At 34.1% G+C, this 19276-nt stretch overlaps 1 protein-coding gene across 1 annotated transcript; it reads right to left on the bottom strand.

Moving 5' to 3' along the window:
• Positions 1 to 912: 912 nt before the first annotated feature.
• Positions 913 to 19143, bottom strand: LOC133197530 (uncharacterized). The gene is made up of 5 exons (XM_061333612.1): positions 18840 to 19143; positions 17027 to 17143; positions 13361 to 13409; positions 1626 to 1685; positions 913 to 1276 (listed from the first exon to the last, which is right to left on the bottom strand). Exons 1-5 carry the CDS (start codon positions 19051 to 19053, stop codon positions 1219 to 1221), a joined length of 498 nt encoding a protein of 165 aa, XP_061189596.1. The 5' UTR covers positions 19054 to 19143; the 3' UTR covers positions 913 to 1218.
• Positions 19144 to 19276: the final 133 nt, after the last annotated feature.

The raw sequence follows: 19276 nt of genomic DNA, 5'->3' as shown, positions 1-19276 counted from the left end.
CCCAAAAGGATTATATAGGAAACAACATCCTCTGGTATCATGCACAAATGCCTGGTAAGGTACCTCAGTTTTTGGTGAGTAAACATATTAAAGTAGCAATACTTCAATGACAAAATCTTGGAAAAAATTATATATTACTGAGGAACGTATCGTCTGTCCTTAAAGGAAAATATGCTATGAAATATATTTTATCTTCTAAATATGCATTTAAGCTAGTCTTTTGGCATAATTAGGGAATAATTCCAGATAAAATGCGAATTTCAAATACTTTCATCCATTTTAATTATGAAGTATTGGACTATAAAAATTGCACAATTTCATTACCACTTGATGTTGCCAACACTTTCTGAGTTTCTGTGTTCTACGGTTTTAATTTTAAATTTTACTGCAGTCAGGAGTGCAACAAAACTGCGTTATAATTACCAATGCTTTTTAACTATCTTTACTAAAAAATAAGTTGAAAAAAAATTTTTGATACTATTTGATGTTCAAAACACTATGTCTATAAACAAATTACAGAAATTTTCTAGTCAATTCAGGGAATAGTTTTCATTATTTCACATATAGTTTTATATACAATTTATATATATTACACTTTGCAAATAATGATATGTTAAGGTCTTCAAAATATGAAAAACCTGCTGTAAACGATGAAAAATATCAACACGACAAATTAAGTTACAAAGTAAGAATGGGTTATTGTGTGTTATAATTTTTAAAACAATGTTAAATAAAATACATATCAGATGTCAGGAGTGCAACACAATAATGTAACATAGGGTCACTTCAAAATCTAGTATTTTTTGTAAGAGAACTCGTATATAAAAATTCTTTTTTGGCTTAGATTTAAAGAATTGGCTTGAACAGACAAAAAAGTGAAATTTGGGGAATTTTATTGCTTCATATTAATGAAGTAAAAATCTGAAAAAATTAATTCCATCACGTCTTGAAGCCTGAAGCTGTTGCACTAAATTATTTTCAGACCATGCCTCATTTCAATTGTATGACAAAGTTTTATATATATATATATATATATCTATTGAAGGCAATGAAGTTGTACATGTAGATACATTAATATACATAGTACTACATAACAAGTACCTGCAGACTTTGACGTAGTGAAAAATTTGCTGATACGAATTACTTGATGATAATAAAAACCATTGTCGATTTTGTTTTACTTCCATCGTCTTTTAATAGCTTTTATTTCCCTGTGGTTCACCGGTTGATAAAATGTTGCAAGAAAATATATGAAAACATCAGGAGAAGCATCTCTCTGAAATAAAACAATACAAGAGCCTTTAATGTAGCTGCTCGCATGCCTACCACCTGTAAAAATCACTCATTCTTCCCCGTTATGTTATTTATATCCCATCAAATATATATTCATTAAAATTATTATAATATAAATATGCTACATTAAAATGAGCTATTCTACACTTTGTTTGTATGCATGGTTCTTGAATGAGTCACGATGTTACATTCTGTGGTATTTCAGTGCACGTGACATTAATCACTGTTAATGGTAATCAATCTGTCATATGCATCAGTCTCATGTACTGATTGTTTGAAAATTTTTAATGACTACCATTTTGACTTCTTTTAAAATATTTTATGACACCAACCTTTCATGGTTATTTGCTAAACAGACGCTCATCCCTCCAGAAGTACCATCCCCTTTTATGCTGAAATTACATTTATTAGTATAACTAATATATAGAGGTTTATACATATTTTATCAATCAGAATGCATACTGTATACATGGGTTTATTAGATGACAATAATACATAGTCTACAGGTATATTTGATTTTATTAAGAACAACCTCCTCAGCCCGTAGCAACGGTTTCGAAAGTGGGGGGGGGGGGGAGAGCAACCTCAAAAAAAAAAAACTAAACTGTCCAAATCCTGAAATTTGCCAGTGCTCGACCTTACAGCAACAACAGGCGGGGGTGGGGACAAGCATCTAAATGAAAATTTACTATAGCAGAATACCAAACTCTGAAAAATGCGCCCCCCCCCCGGGTTCTACGTGCCTGATCCTCCATCAGAACTTATGGTTTATTTCGTTGGTTTCTATATAAAATTAAGCACTTTCAGAGTAATTTCTTTTTCAATTTCTTTTCTGGTCCATGGTTTTCTTTAAAAAAAAAAAAAAAAAAAAAAAGAATCACGCTACATTCAAGGATTGTACATGTAGATCGTCCCATAGGCTTATGTATTTGCCTTTTGATTACGAATCCGTCACTTCCCGTCGTCTCCGAAAGTGATAAAACTAATACTTTTTGAATTGTTCTGAATAAAAAAAAATGTAGTAGTAAAATCTATTCAATAGCTAGGAAAGAACCTTCGATATAAGTTGTTGATTTCGAAGGTTTTTGTAAAGCTTTGATGTAGAATTAAACGTTTTTATGTTCTTCCAATTCTCTCTATTCGACGGAACATTATACACCCAGGTTTGAATCCTGGTCACGGCACCAATTTACTAAAGTTACAGATGGCTCTGAACAAAAACAGCTGTGGTACTAGTGAAAACCGAGGGTAGTTGATTTTAATCACTGAAATGTTATGGGAAGATGTAGATATGGTTTGTACGTGCGATTTGTTTTCTTTTCTTTCCTGCCGTTGCTTTTGGTGAAGTAATATGATGTCGGATCGAAACTCTATGCTTCCATTTCCAATAGGAGGTAATTGATCTTCAGGGAAGACATATATAATGCTTTGAATATGAGATACGGCAAACTAAAGAAGCAATAATTTTTACGGAAAAAGAACCTGTAACGCAAATAATTTAAAACGTGCATATAAATACAAACATTTAATTTACTCAATTACAGAAACTTAAATTAAAAATAAATTATATCAAAATAATTTGCTTTTCTTATAGATATGAAATATTTTATCAAGATTAATATCAAACTGCATGCTTGGATTACAGGTTCAACAAAGCTGTCCAGAGTCTAAAATTGATTGTATACTGTAAGATCTAGCTGTTTTTCAAACGATCAAGTTTCATTTTTTTTTTATCGAATACAAAGTTAATTATATGTTCATAATGTGCTTATCCAAACATTAAGAATAATTGTCTGATTGATGAATTTTCTCAGTTAATACTTCCGTAGCGCTATTAAAGCGTAACGTTAAACGTCACCAACATCAAGCGTAACGTCTTAGCATGTGTACTGTTTGCCATAAAACATTATGAAAAATACTAGCGTTACAATCCACTTGACCTTTGATCTACTTTGCAAATATACTACAAATGGTTGATTTAATTAATTTGTCTTTTTTAAATTTGGTAGACAAGGTGCATTTGTAACACACGTTTATGAGCTCATGACAGTGTTCTTTGAAACTGTTTACTATACAGATACCACAAAAACTGAAGTTTAAATGTAGGAGGATAAAAGTCGTATGCTCAACAAGGACCTCGGTCGGTGTCGCATAATATTTGGTCCGCCTCGTTTAAAGGTCCGGGGGGACCTAATACGATAACATATACCGGTAAGGTCCGGCCTGCCTCTATAATAAAAGGTCCGCCTTCGGTTTAATATGCAGATTTTTCTCCTTTATTGATTCGAAATTAATAAGCTTTATTAATCTTTTTAAATTATTTAAGGTATAGTTCCTCCCAGCAAAATGGAGTTCCAAGAACGTACATGTATGTACATTGTATATACATGTATACTAACAGGATCAAGTCTCGCGATATCTCGCTAGTTGCTGGATTTCGTTAATCAATTTTAATTAATTATATTTCTAATACTATGATATATTTCAGTACAAAACCTCAAAATATCTATCAAAAAATTATTCAAAATTTGATGTTAGCACTGATTAACTGTTTGCTCCTTATCGTAGTACATACCTCCCAGGTAGTGCACAAAACAAAAAATATAAAGATGCAAAGATCTGTTGATCGAGTTACCTTATGGGAAAATCATGTACGACATGTGTCTTTTATAGTTTAAGTGATATCAATATTATCATTGCAAAATAAAAAAAAAAAAATACAGATATATAATACGCATACCTTCACTGGCACATTGTTCAGTATATAGTGTTCTTAAGTCCAACAATGATCATTTCATTACAGTCTCTTTCCTAACAACTTTCGACTTCCACTTCCCAAAAAGAATTTTCATATCTTTCGAAAGATATTTCATTATATTATTAATAATAATTATGCATAATTCTTACGATTCATATTGAACCTAACTATGAAATAATTGGAGGGTCACTGTAACAGGGACTTGTGTTACGGTGTACTAGCCTATACCCCGTTGTTGTTAAAACAACATGTCTGTGCATTGGGGGTAGGCCTATTGTCTCACTTGACGAAACTTGAAGTCGCATATCCCATGAGTTTTTATAACCATCGTTTCTTATCCAGTTAAAGACTTAAGATTATATCATTCCTGCTTGATATTACCCCGGGGTTAACACTGGTGAAGGAAGATGTGCATTAATTGGCAAAATCAAACCTAAGTCAATTGAGTTGAACATTTTAAGCAATAAAACACCCCCACCCCCACCCCACCCCCCAAAAAAGGAAAAGATTATAAATGGGCCTGTTTTTTTTTTTTGAAGGGTGGGGTATAGCAAAATTATGCTGAAACATGTCAAATAGTTTAAATAGTACTGATGTTGTAGACTTTCCTCCCGCATTAATATTTTTTTCCCGGAAAAACGAGCTTGGGTTTAAAGACCCCTCCCCTTTTGGAAAATGAGCCTAGCATAGGATTTTATTTCCGGAATTTTTTTAAATATTGTTCATTTCATTCCCTACATTTTGTAGTTTTCATCTCTGACATTTTAAAATTTTCATCTCTGACATTTATCATCATAAAGTACTTTTCCGGCAATGAAAACAGAATTGAAATTTCCCTGAAAAAAAATTAATTAAAGAATAAATCAAGAATAATTCATTGATTTCCAAATAATAAGTTCTGCATATATTTAAAAGAATTTTATGAAGATTTTATCCTCGGACACATATAAGTGTAAGTTGTGAATTTTATTCATCTTTTCAAATCAAGATAATCAGACTGAATTTGAGATCAGATAGGTTAAGATAGAATTTATGACATACAGAAACTATGTTTGAGGGAATAAAGTAATCAAAGTTGAGGGGATTCTGTTTTTCGGTGCTTTCAACAAATATAATTCAGTGGGCATTAAAATTTGGTGATCAAAAATTGCATGTTTTATTATTGAAATTATTGCATTTTATTACTAGACTTTGTATTTTTACTAGACTTAGTGTTGATTGTATTGTAAAATGAAAACAAAAAATGTCGGAAATGCAATACAAAATTTCGGAAATGACATGCAGCGAGCTTGGAAGAAACAACCCGGCTTTATTATCCACCATAGGAAATTCTCAGTACGCTTCAGTACAGAATTTTCTCCTTTTCCACCTTCTTACTAGGGAAAATCTTATCCACCCATACTATTTACAGAGGAGTTTTACAGAGCAACTTGACGTGTATTTCCCCCTAATATAAAAAGGAAAGTGTCTGTTGAGATCGTGACTGATATAAAAATTCATAAAACACCACCAAGTCGTGTTCTTTTGTTAATATTTTTTATATTTATTTTGATTTTGGTTTAAATTAGATTTTCTTCGACTTTTAGCGGCTATTTCTTTTTTATTTATGTGTGTGGGATGGGGGGGTGGGGGTGGGGGGTTATAGTTCTCTTGTTGCACGTCATCAACATTACTAATTAAATAATAATATATATCTGTGGTCCCTTCAGATAAATGTTTATGGTTGCACATAGATATACAATACAGTAGACACATCTCCTGCAAATGTACATAGAGTGGATAATTAATTGACATGAAAGTTTTGTCTTTTTGTCAGCATAAATGAAAAAAAGTACAGTACTACATGTAGTATATATGCATTTCTTATGCACAATTAGGCCATTCCAAGAGTTTTCTAAGTTAATTTAGCGTCCATCCTAAAATTAAAAACCTAATTATCTTTTTACCCTGGAAAAACACACGAACCAACAAAGAAAAAAAACAATAGGAACTTACAGCATTTCCATAATTTTTGCTTTGTAAATGAGATACATGTATCTGGGGAAAAAGAAAAACAGAGGGCGGACCTTTTATTATACTGCGTTTTAAGGTCCGCCCTGCCATTTTAACGAGTGTTTTTTAAGCTACGAAAACTTTTAATAAACTCTTTTCAAAATATTCGCCTTGTAATAGTAAGATATCTGAAATATAGGGATCGGACCTTTTATTATATTGCGTTTTAAGGTCCGCCCTGCCTCTTTCTCTAATTTTTATGCTACGAAAATAAACCCTGTTCAAAATTTCCGCCTTGTAATAGTAAAATATCTGAAATATAGAGGGCGGACCTTTATTCTACTGCAGTTATAAGGTCCGTCCTACCATTTTGACAAGTTTTTATGTTACGGAAATAAACCTTGTCCAAAATGTTTGCTTTCTAATGGTAAAATATCTGAAAAACAGAGGACGGACCTCATATTATACTGCATTTTAAGGTCCGCCCTGCCTCTTTCTCTAGTTTTTACGCTACGAAAATAAACCCTGTCCAAAATTTTCGCATTGTAATAGTAAAATATCTGAAAAACAGAGGGCGGACCTTTTATTATACTGCGTTTTAAGGTCCGCCCTGCCATTTTGACTAGTTTTTATGCTACGAAAATAAACACTGTCCAAAATTTTCGCATTGTAATAGTAAAATATCTGAAATATAGAGGGCGGACCTTTTATTATACTGCGTTTTAAGGTCCGCCCTGTCTCTTTCTTTAGTTTGTATGCTACGAAAATAAACCCTGTTCAAAATTTTCACCTTGAAATAGTACGATATCTGAAATATAGAGGGCGGACCTTTAATTATAATGCGTTTTAAGGTCCGCCCTGCCCCTTTCTCTAGTTTTTATGCTACGAAAATAAACCCTGTTCAAAATTTTCGCCTTGTAATAGTACGATATCTGAAATATAGAGGGCGGACCTTTTATTATACTGCGTTTTAAGGTCCGCCCTGTCTCTTTCTCTAGTTTGTACGCTACGAAAATGAACCCTGTTCAAAATTTTCGCCTTGTAATAGTACGATATCTGAAATATAGAGGGCGGACCTTTTATTATACTGCGTTTTAAGGTCCGCCCTGTCTCTTTCTCTAGTTTGTACGCTACGAAAATGAACCCTGTCTACAATTTTCTCTTTGTAATAGATAGATTAAAACGGGGGATTAAGGTTTTACATAGGAATATCTAGGAAAAAGTCTTCAAAAATCTTCTTAAGAACAGCAATGTCATATTAATATGGAAGCATCATCAGTTAGTGTAGATGTACGTTTGTTCAAATCATGACCCACGGGGTAGGGTGGGGTCACAATGGGGGATCAAAGTTTTACATAGGATATATATATCGAAAAATCTTCTCCACAAGAACAGCAAAGCCATCTTTAGTCAGATTGATATGGAAACATCCTCGGGTATTGTAGATTCAAATTCGTTTAAACCATGATAACCGGTCACATAAAATTAATTTTCCGCCGAAATATGGCTGAAATATAGCCGACTCGGCGTTAAATCCTAATCAATCAATCAAACCATGACCCCCTAGGGGTAGGATGGGCCACAATGCACCATCAGGGTTTAGCATGTGAATGTATAGGAAAAAAATTCTAAAACCTTTTTTTCAGGAACAACAAAGCCATGTTTAGTCACATTGATATAGAAGTATCTTGAGGTAGTGTAAATTCAAGTTTGTTTAAATCATGACCCCGAGGGGTAGGGTGGGGCTAGCGCTATATCTATAAAAATCATGACACCTTGGGTAGGGTGGGGTCACAATAGGTATTAATGTTTTACATTAGAAGATATGTTAGAATAAATTTGCTGATGAAAAACAGCAGGGTCTTATTAAATCAGGTGAGCGTTGTGGCCCATAGGCCTCTTATTTTATGTCAAGGTATTGGAAAATCGTAGGACGATTCTTTTATAAAAGGCAGTGACGAATCTGAATGTATAATGGTAGTATGATGTATATTATCTAGAATATATTCGCCACATACAATCAAAAGATATGAGGTCAGATTTATTATCCATGTATATCACAAAAATGTTATGTTAGAATGATCATTAGTTGTACTGTACCCGTATCTATAGACTTTGATACATATAGCATGAAAAAGAGGGAGTATTTGTTTCTGTATTTATACAATGAATTAGGAAAATAATCACCTTAAAAATAAGAAAGGGGGTCATCAACACTACGTACATAATGTATGTGGTAAATGCCCTGTGTGACAAGTGAAAAGAAATCTGTAATACACCAGATTATATCAATTGAAGTTGGTGTTTATTTTCTACGTACTTGATACGCAAGGAGCAGATGAAAATATAAAGAAGGTGTTATTGCCATCCCCTCCCCCTCTTCCTCACCTGAGATGCAATGTATTACCGGAAATTGCGTAAATTTCATGTATCTCGTCAGACTTTAAAGCAAAGTGTCAAGGACATGATGTACCCTCAAAAAGAAAATTCACATAAAATAATCTCTATGGAGTAAGACCACCATTCGTTCAATTTATTGCAAGACATCCTTTTCTCATGGATACCATGTACCCCTGAATAGGAGGTTGACCTATCTGCTGCCATACCTACTGCATGGATCTTTCTAAACCGTTGAAATTGTGTGGAGGGGGGTTGGGGTTGGACATTCCTTTTGAAAGTCCCAAATGTGTTCAATGCATGGGATTCAGATCCGGGGATTTGGCAGGCCAGTGCATCACACAGATGCCTTTTTGTCAACACTTAGACCCTCCTTGGGTGTACCTCTTTAAGGATGATTCAGACTGTTTGAGATGATATTAGACTGCCATGGGCACCTATTTGTTGCCGTTTTCTTACCATTGAAGTTGCTGATTTAAATATTTCTAAAGTGGTTCAGGACCATGTAACAATCTTTTAACCTGGTTGTGACGCGAAACCTTGGCCTCAGACGAAGATCCGGATCACTTCCGGTTTGGTTAAATTTTGTCCAAAGCTTTCAAATTGGGATAAGTTGGCGATAAAAATGAGACATAACCTATAGAAAAATGTGTTTAAATGGATTTTTATACTGGTTGTTAATTTTTAAAAGTAATATCAAGGACAAATAAACAGTAAAATAAAAGTTAGTAAAACGTGTCATAAGAATGATCCAGATATCAACATTCCAACGGCTCTCCCTCCTTCCTCAATGGTCATTTTGCCCATGTTTTGTGTTTTTAAGTTAAACCAGTTGTTAAAAATTGATAATGATCACAAAAGGAAGCTGATTACACAAAGCACGTAACGCAAAGTACAGATTTATTGTTTTCAAGCTTCGTCACGGGACATTGGTTTTCATCGGTGATAAGTGATTTTCTTTCGACAATTGTTGAGAAGACTCATTGGTTATAATAATTTGAAAATATCATATCATTCCATCATGTAGTTTTTAAATAATTACATTTATTAGAGTGAACACTTAGAAGTTTTGTTAAGTGTATACTGAAGTAAATAAAAAATGACTTTGGACCCCCTTAGAAAACGTGGACCCCACCATCACCACCACGAAATAGGTGTTTTTCACGTTTGGGAAATGGATTTTACGTTTTTTTTCTTCCTTGTCAAGAAACTTTTTAGAAATTTTTTGACTGGGATGGAACCCCCCCCCCCCCCCGGAAAAAAAATTCTTGATCCGCGACTGTATAATCATTATTCAAAATTGTTAGGTAATATCCGAAACAACATATGTGCAATGTATAGCATTTATGAAAATCGAACTTCAAAAATTCTGTCATGAGACCGATTGTATTATTTCCTCCATGGTTACAACGGAGAATGACTGAGGACTTCGAAAAGGATAATTTAAGGACATTGGCAAAGTTCCTAGCTTTCGTAAAGAATTTTTCAAAAACTCTTGAGCAGATGTAGTGGTACTAAACAATACACTTTATTGGTTTTCACCGCGTAGAAAATTCTACACGGGAGATCACTCTCAATTAAGCTCCAGACAGCTCACTATTATTCCATATCATTATTCGTAGGGAAAGTAGTCCCGGAGAGTATGGAGTATGACTCTCAGTCATTCTCCATACAGTGTCAATTCTCCGGGACTACTTGGTATGGAGTTGTAGCGTAACGTAATACTGAGCTGTCTGGAGCTTGGACTCTCATGATGGAAAACCCCATGAATTACCTTTTTCTCCGGATAACCGTGAGTTGCCTCTTTCCATAAATGAATAAAATAAATAATCATAAATAATCAGCATTATTTAAATGAAATATATTTTTGATTTAAAATTAGACTGAAACGCTTCTAGTCGACATCACGAAAATGTACATATCATGTAGCTTGAAATGGGAAATATGACGCACGCTTGACAACGTCCCCAGAAACATTCAGTCAGTATATTTCTGGGTGCATTTGGGGGAGGGGGGTGGTTATTGCACAAATTAATGTAGAAAATAGAAATTCCTTGATACGCAAAAAAGGAAGAGGATCAACTGATGTTCCCTCCCCCTTCCCCCGTTCATACAGACGTGAGATACATAAATGACTTGTATATAGAACTGGACATTCAACTTTGCCCAAAATGCTTCATGTCGGTAATAAAAGAAAATATTTTACAATAATGATTTCAAATTTTAATCGGTCATGCTATACAACCTGCTACATTATTCCCGTCTGTCTATTATAGTCACAGTAAAATGTGTAATTTCTTTTTCTTTCTTTTTCTTTTGGCAAAAAAAAAAATTACGAAAATGAAACATTATTTCTTTTGTAGTTCATTATGACGAGGAAGAGTGATATTTTTATAAGAAAGAATTAAATCCAAACTATGATTATACTTTAAATCTGATGTATTTGTTTTCAACATTGAGACACCTGTTTCAAGCTTTAACATTACATGTATTTTGTTTCTGCAGTAAATATAGATCGAATACAACATTAGGCTATATATTACCCTATCCACAAATAAAGGGCAAAATATGATTATAAACTGAAAACAAGTTAATTGTTAAAACTAAAGGGAAGCATATACATACTTTTATTTTTTATCGGTCTTAGTATTAAACTCTACATTTGGAATAAGAAATTTCTTTAAATATTGTAATAAAAATAGACTATATATAATTATATAATTATATCACAATTTTGATGTGTACGCATGAATATCATAAAAGTATTAAAATTTGTTCTTCAGCATAATTTATTAAAATAGAGAATTCATATCTATTGATTTAAAACAAACACATGACCATTACATTGACATTGCTATCTGCCGCGGGCTCTACCTGCGGGTACCTTACAGGTATACGAATACTTCACACCCCCATTGTTCTATTGCCTATACACACCGGCAGATTTCACACCTTTAATCGTCCTAATTTACACAAAGCAAATGCTGGGGGAAAACAAACACAAGCCCAATAAATGCGACATTTTTTTAAAAAAATCATTACCCTAAACGGCATTGCTAAAAGCACACTAAACATGGAGTAGCAATTCTTGCCCTAAGAGATATATTGTACAAAGATATAAACACAACAGCTAGGGTAAATCCTTAATCTTTCTTCATATGATGTAAACAAACTCTCTTTAATTTTATGTGTTTAAATCAAGATCAAAACATGTTGCACCACCCGAACCTTTAAACTTAGGCGGACCTTTTCTTATAAAAGGCGGACCTTATATGTTATCGTATTAGGTCCCCCCGGACCTTTAAACGAGGCGGACCAAAGGAGTAAACAGGTTACATAGTTGTGAATGAGTATGTGACCTTAGGTCCTAGTTGAGCGTACGTTTTATGTACAGTTTAAATACTATAAAATTACGTCGGGATTGGTGTACCAAAATGATTGTTGTAGACTGACAAATGTGGCCAAAAAAAGATTGAAATCTCTTTAGGAGGATAGTTGTTTTTAAAATGACAAATAATTATTTTTAATAATTTCACCCTTTTTCATTATTCTCTTTGGCTTTGAGAGTTGGGGATTCATATTTCTATTTGATTGTCAGATTTTATAAATGCTACTATTTGTGGAGTTAGGTCCGTAGCAAAAAAAAATAATAATAACCCCCTAAACTGCCCAAACTCGGACATTCTACTTGCAGGGAGGGGGGAGGGGGATTGGACCTTTCTTTAACTGTTCGGTCCATATTTTTATTGCTGGAATTTGCCAGTGTTCGAACATACAGCAACAACAGGAGGGGGGGGGGGGGGGCAAGCAGCTTCCAAATAAAAATTTACATAGTGAAGCTACATCAAAAAAAATATTCTCAGAAAAGATGCCCCCCCCCCCCACTCTGCGTGCTACGCTCCTGTGCATTTTTTCTTTGCTATAATGCTAGTGGCAAGTTAATATCTGACCACCCTTAGATTTATTTCAATGATTCTATAAAGCAGGCGACATACATGCGTTCCTCGTAACACTCTAGGAAAATACATTAACATGTAGGGATAGAACCAACGCAATTTCAGTACTTGTCAGTGAAAACGATGCTTTAACATCTTAGCTAAAGAACTGTAGCTCTCGAGAAAATTTTAGCTTGACAAACCAGATTTTCTGGAGAGCTACAGTCTGCAGCTATTAAAGTAACTAAGCAATGCATATCAAAACAAACATAAATAATTTTGTTATGGTAAATCAATAAATTAAAACACAAACATTACAAGTAATTCTGGAATTGTAAGTTAATAAATTAAGGTAGTCTGCCCCTCAGGTTCTGAAAATCAGCAGTTAAATAATTGAAAATGCTAACAAAAATATCTCCGAATTCAAAAAGTAATGTGTATTTACCTATGGTATTTCTTCAAAGTTCATTGTCATAGTTAATCATATTATACAGAATAAATTATCGATTTTCACATATTTTTTCAGGAAACGTGAATAAAGCACCCGCTATGCATTTTCTAATTGAAAATTGATCAAAAAATTTGTTTTAGGATATAAAACTATAGGCCTCCTGGCATATGGATAAAATTGCATACTTTAATACAGTAACTTAGTTCTTCTGTAAACTTCAATTGTTATACTAGTATTAATGATCATACATACTATAAAAACTTAAAAGCTTGTGCTATCATTGGAAGGCATCACAGATCACTTAAAATTTCATATTATGCTAATACTGAGTAAGCATTGGTATCTTAAAGCCAGATTAAAGGAAATTTGATTTCTCTAAAAAATAGTTTCAAGAAAAGGTTTCAATTTAAAATTTATTTTAAGATATTTTTTTTTTATTAAATGAAAATTTTAAGAATTATAGCTACTGGCTGAGGAGCAGATATCCTTAAAAAACAAGAATTGAAAGTAATTCAATTATAGTAAATCGCATACTTTGTACTTATTTGTGTTGTGATTTCTTTCTTCACGTAACAAGCACTATCTAAAATTAAAAACCAGGGGTCCGTTTTACAAAAGAACTTACGACTAAGACCAAAATTTAAGTCTGCTAATAACTTTCTAATTTACATTAAATAGAAAATGGTTTTAATATTTTTAAAAGGTATGTAGAAAGATACTTTTACGCTAGCAATTGTGAAAAGAATCATTAATTTTGCAAAATTTTACAAACAAGTGAAGTTTTGGTCTTAGTCGTAAGTTCTTTTGTAAAACGGGCCCCAGGCTGAAGTCCCTGACGAGACTATGGCTCTAATGATTTTACTGAACAAACGTAGAGAAAGTTAGCACTTGGACTTGAAACTATTGCAAAAGCAAGAAATAAAATAATGATCATTGGTTTAGTCTCTTTCTGAGTCAAGTTTAATTGCAATTGGACATAAACTGCAGTAGGAGTAAAATTTTGAAAGAATTTCACAGAAATTTCTATTTTTAGTAACCATTGCAACACTGTTCACCGAAATCAAAAACCAATAGTATACACAGAATTATCTAAGTGTTGTCTACTTGTGTACCACGTTACCTGAAATCGGACTTAAACTTTTGAATGTATTTCACAAAAAATTCTATTTTTAGTAATAATGGCAACACCGTTCACTGAAAATCAAAAACCGATATATAGAATTATGTACCTTAGTGTAGTCTAGTTGTGTGCCAAGTTATACTGAAATCAAACTGAAACTATATGAGGAGTAGGGTTTTGAGAGAATTTCACAAAAGCTTCTATTTTTAGCAAATATGGCAACACTTCAACAAAATCAAAAACTGATACACAGAATCATGGTATCTTAGTGCAGTCTACAACCAAGTTATATTGAAATCGGACTGAAACTGTAAGAAGAGTAACATTTTTAAAGAATTTCACAGAAATTTTTATTAAGCATTGCAACACCGTTCACCGAAATTAAAAACCAATATATAGAATTATGTATATCTTAGTGTGGTTGGTCTACTTACGTACCATTTAATACCGAAATCTGACCAAAACTGTAGGAGGAGAAGCGTTTTGAAAGAATTTCACAGAAATTTCTATTTCCAGTAACCATGGAAACACCCATCATCGTAAACAATGTACAGAATTATGTATCTTAGTGTAGTCTACTTGTATACCAAGACATATTGAAATCAGACAAAATCTCTTGGAGGAGTTTTGAAAGAACTTCATCTAATTTCTATTTTTATAAAACATGGCAAAACCGTTCATCAAATTCAAAAACCGATGAAAGACAATAATGTATCTTACTGTAGTCTACCTGGGTACCAAGTTATATTGAAATCAGACAGAAACCCTAGGAGGAGTAGCGTTTTGAAAGAATTTCACAGAAATTTCCATTTTTAGTAACCATGGCAACACCGTTTACCAAAATCTAAAACCGATATTCAGAATAATATATCTTAGTGTACTCTACTTTTGTAGCAAGTTACATTGAAATCAGACCAAAACTGTATGAGGAGTAGCATTTTGAAAAAATTATTTACAGACAAACATACAGACGGACATATGACAGACACCTTACTATCGCATAAGCTCTTCTAGTCTCTGACCAGTAGAGTTAAACATAGGTAATCAGAGATTACAGAGCTCATCTCAATGAATGTTGTCTTTAAGTAAGGCAAAGTCCCACACTAAACTAATAATCTAGGAGTGTGCATCCCTAGATGCAACATTTATGCAATTTTGGTCTGATAGGGCTTGGGAATAGACTTATCTGAAAGCTTAAAACTAGTCACTCATCCAGAAAATGTAAGTCGAATCCAGCATCCGAAGCAAGTTTTGAGATTGTTCGTCCCTTGATGCATCATCCATGCAAGTTTGGTTCAGATAGGCCTTATAGTTACTTGGAAATGAGATCTGCTCCAAAAACTTTAACCTGGTTACTCATCCGGAAAATGTAGGTCAGATCCAGCATCCGAAGCAAGTCCAGTAGTGTGAATCCTTAGATGTATCATCCATGCAAGTTTGGTCAATATAGGGTTTATAGTTACTTGGAAATGACATCTGCTCCAAAAACTTTAACCTGGTCACTCATCCGGAAAATGTAAGTCAAATCCAGCATCCGAAGTAAGTCCAGTAGTGTGCATCCTTAGATGTATCATCCATGCAAGTTTGGTCAATATAGGGCTTATAGTTACTTGGAAATGAGATCTACTCCAAAAACTTTAACCTAGTCACTCATCCGGAAAATGTAGGTCAGATCCAGCATCCGAAGCAAGTCCAGTAGTGTGCATCCTTAGATGTATCATCCATGCAAGTTTGGTCAATATAGGGCTTATAGTTACTTGGAAATGAGACCTGCTCCAAAAACTTTAACCTGCTCCAAAAACTTTAACCTGCTCCAAAAACATTAACCTGGTCATTCTTTAGCTGAAATTGCAGCATCTGAAACCTTGACTGGTACAATAAAACACACTAGAAGCATCCTCCATGCATCTCTAACTAATATAGGCCATAGAAGTACTTGAAAAGAAAACTGCTCCAAAAACCTTAACCTGGGATGCCGACGCCGAGGGTATTACATAAGCTCCCCAACTTTGTTGAGGTGAGCTAAAACCTAAACAGGCTCAACACCAGAACCTACTGGTCTGTCTCTTTATCTCCACCATCATTGGAATTACAGTAAATTTAATGTTCAATATAAAACGATACAAAGCTGTATTCCATGTCCCCACACTGATTCCCGCAGGATGATTTGAACCGACAGCAGAGTAGAATTTCCCCAATGGAAATCGCACTCTAGAGTTAGCTGTCTGAGGGGGGGGGGGGGGGGATTCTAGAGTAGAACTTTCCCTTGGAGCCAATTTAGTTATGTCCCCCATATCATAGTATAAATCATTTCAGACTACAAAGGAAATAACGTAATATATATCAGATATTTACTATAAGATTAATATTTAAATTACCATTTACATCATATTAAGGAAATAAATTAAGCTCAACCTTTTTGAAGCAATATTTCAACATGTAACACCCTGGTAACTAATAAAGGGGGGAAATTGACTAGAGAAGGATCTCCCCCCTTGGAAAGTCCCCCGGGGGAAATCCTGCTCTAGAGTAGAATTTCCAGGGAAATCCTAGTATGTGGGAAATTTACTCTATACCACGGGTAGTTTAAAAGTTTTCTACAGAGATTTTTTCATTTTTTTCTTTTACGTGTCTGGTAAAATTTTACTCTTCTTTTGTAGCCCCATCCTGATTATTAGTAGAGTTGTGAAGAAACGATTTTCTAACTAAACTTGTCTACAAAGGAATGCATTCTGTTCTGATAATTTTGAAAAGCAGATTTATTCCAGTTTGTCTTAACTATTGTACGTAGAGAATCTACACTGCTTACACGGAAGTTTTTTTCTGTACAGATAGTTTTTTTTTTTTTAGAATTTATCAACCCCTTCTCCCATAACTACTCTTTTTGTCTCTTCTTTTCAAAAACCTGGATTCTTTTCCGGTGAAAGAATGCTTTGAGACAAGTTTGATCTGAAGTTCTGGAGAAAAGGATGAAGTGGACAGTTTGACAAGATACATGAGAAGAGAGCCTTTCAATCAGAAGTGAGTTGGCTAAAATGAACTGAAAACTATATTTTCTAAATCATATATACTGAACCCACTTTGAGTATTATCTGTAGAACTATACTGAGCTGATGCACATGTCAACCCTGGTACAGGATCACAATCTCTTTCGTCAACATTTCCTCTTCCATAAGTATTAAAATATGCACATTTTCCTGAAATTTTCAAATTGAAAATACATATACTTAAATAAAATAAAGTATTCTATCGTAAAACATTATATTTGTACTTTAACAACTACACATCTGCATGATCTTGATCTTGTACGGAAGAACTACATGACTGTTAAGTTAATAAATATGTAAATTCTCTACGCAATCACTTCAGTAGCCAAGTTTTATTTTTCTAAAATGACAAACAAGAGAAATATAAACAGAATGTCCTCCTTGGTCTAGAACATAAAATATGTGTTTATACTGACAAGGAAAATAATGTGGCATTGGATGTTTTCCCGAAATAAGCATGACTTACATTGCTTAACATAGACATCTCTAAGACCTGCACATTTCATTTATGACAATAACAATTTAACAAAATACAGTGATATTCTAACAATGCCAAAAATATATGCATACAGAAACACAGACAAACAAGATGTGTTTGTGAAACACTGATGCCCCCGTATGGCAGCTTATGGCGAAGGTTAAAGTTTCTCAAATGCAAAATCCAGGCCAAAGGTACCCAAAGAAAGGTCTCGTCTCAAGGAATATACCTGTGAAATTTGAAAGCCCTAGCTGCAACTGTTCAAAAGTTATGGCGAAGGTTAAAGTTTTTTAAAAGTAAGTAAAACATCAAGATCAAGATCAAAGTTTTCGGTATCCATAGGAAGGTCTTGTCACAAGGATTACATATGTGAGGTATGAAAGCCCTAGCATCAACCATTTAAAAGTTATGACCAAGGTTAAAGTTTTTCAAAAGTAGGTCAAACTCCTATGTCAAGGTTAAAGGGTCAAAGTGGTTGGTCTCCAAAGAAAGGTCTTGTCACAAGGATTACATATGTGAGGTATGAAAGCCCTAGCATCAACCATTTAAAAGTTATGACCAAGGTTAAAGTTTTTCAAAAGTAGGTCAAACTCCTATGTCAAGGTTAAAGGGTCAAAGTGGTTGGTCTCCAAAGAAAGGTCTTGTCACAAGGATTACATATGTGAAGTATGAAAACCCTAGCATCAACAAATCAAAAGTTATGGCCAAGGTTAAAGTTTTTCAAAAGTAGGTAAAACTCCTAGGTCAAGGTCAAAAGGTCAAAGTGGTTGGTATCCAAAGAAAGGTCTTGTCACAAGGATTACATATGTGAAGTATGAAAACCCTACCTCCAACCATTCAAAAGTTATGGCCAAGGTTAAAGTTTTTCAAAAGTATGTCAAACTCCAAGGTCAAGGTCAAAGTTGTTGGTATCCAAAGGAAGGCCTTGTCACAAAGAATATACATGTGAAGTTTGAAACCTCAAGCACCAACTGTTCAGAAGTTATGGCCAAGGTTAAAGTCTCATAAAATTTTGCAAAAGGTCAAGGACAAATATGATGGTCTCCAAAGAAAGGTCTTGTCACAAGGAATACACATGTGAATATGAAAGCCATAGCTTCAATCAATCAAAAGTTATGGGCAAGGTTAATGTTGAAAACAGACAGACAGACAAACAGACAAACGGATAAACAGACAGACAGGACAAAATCAGTATACCCCCGGGATCTTTCGATCCAGGGGCTAAAAAAAACCCACTGATCATACAGGTATTGCTACACACTCAGGTAAAAACAGAGAGTGTTTGAAAAGAAATCATACGAATACTCGATTAAGATTTTTTTTTGAGTAGCTGGTATCATTATTACATGACAGAAACTCGCATCTCACCTGTTGGAATCCACTTCCATCCCCTGCACACCTCATACTCATTAAAGTAATTCTCATCCAGGAGGCAGTGATAATCTCCATTGTTTCCACATGACAAACGATCTTGACTATTTATCTCCAAACATGTAGTATTCTCAACAAGTCTGTATGGTTGTTCAATACAGAAAGCTGTCTGAGAAACCACGAGGACTGACATCCAGTTCACCAAACTCATTCTATCGTCTCTCAGAATCTATATTTGGAATATACCTACATGCATACAACAGATGTAAGCATCAACATTAGACACTATTGACCACTTGTATACCTGTGTTTTTTTAGGTATACATGTATAGGTAACCTCGAATCAAATGGTGATCTGTGTTCAAGTAACCCTGTCTCAACTCTAGTTCATTACAATTGAGAGTCAAAGGTAAAATTTATGGAATAAAGTTTTC

This window comes from Saccostrea echinata, unplaced genomic scaffold (genome assembly GCF_033153115.1).
Source record: "Saccostrea echinata isolate AGI-Se365-2 ecotype Australia unplaced genomic scaffold, CSIRO_AGI_Sech_v1 ptg000030l, whole genome shotgun sequence".
Lineage (NCBI taxonomy): Eukaryota > Metazoa > Mollusca > Bivalvia > Ostreida > Ostreidae > Saccostrea > Saccostrea echinata.
The sequence above is the reverse complement of the archived record's forward strand: the minus strand, read 5'-3'. Positions and strand labels throughout refer to the sequence as shown.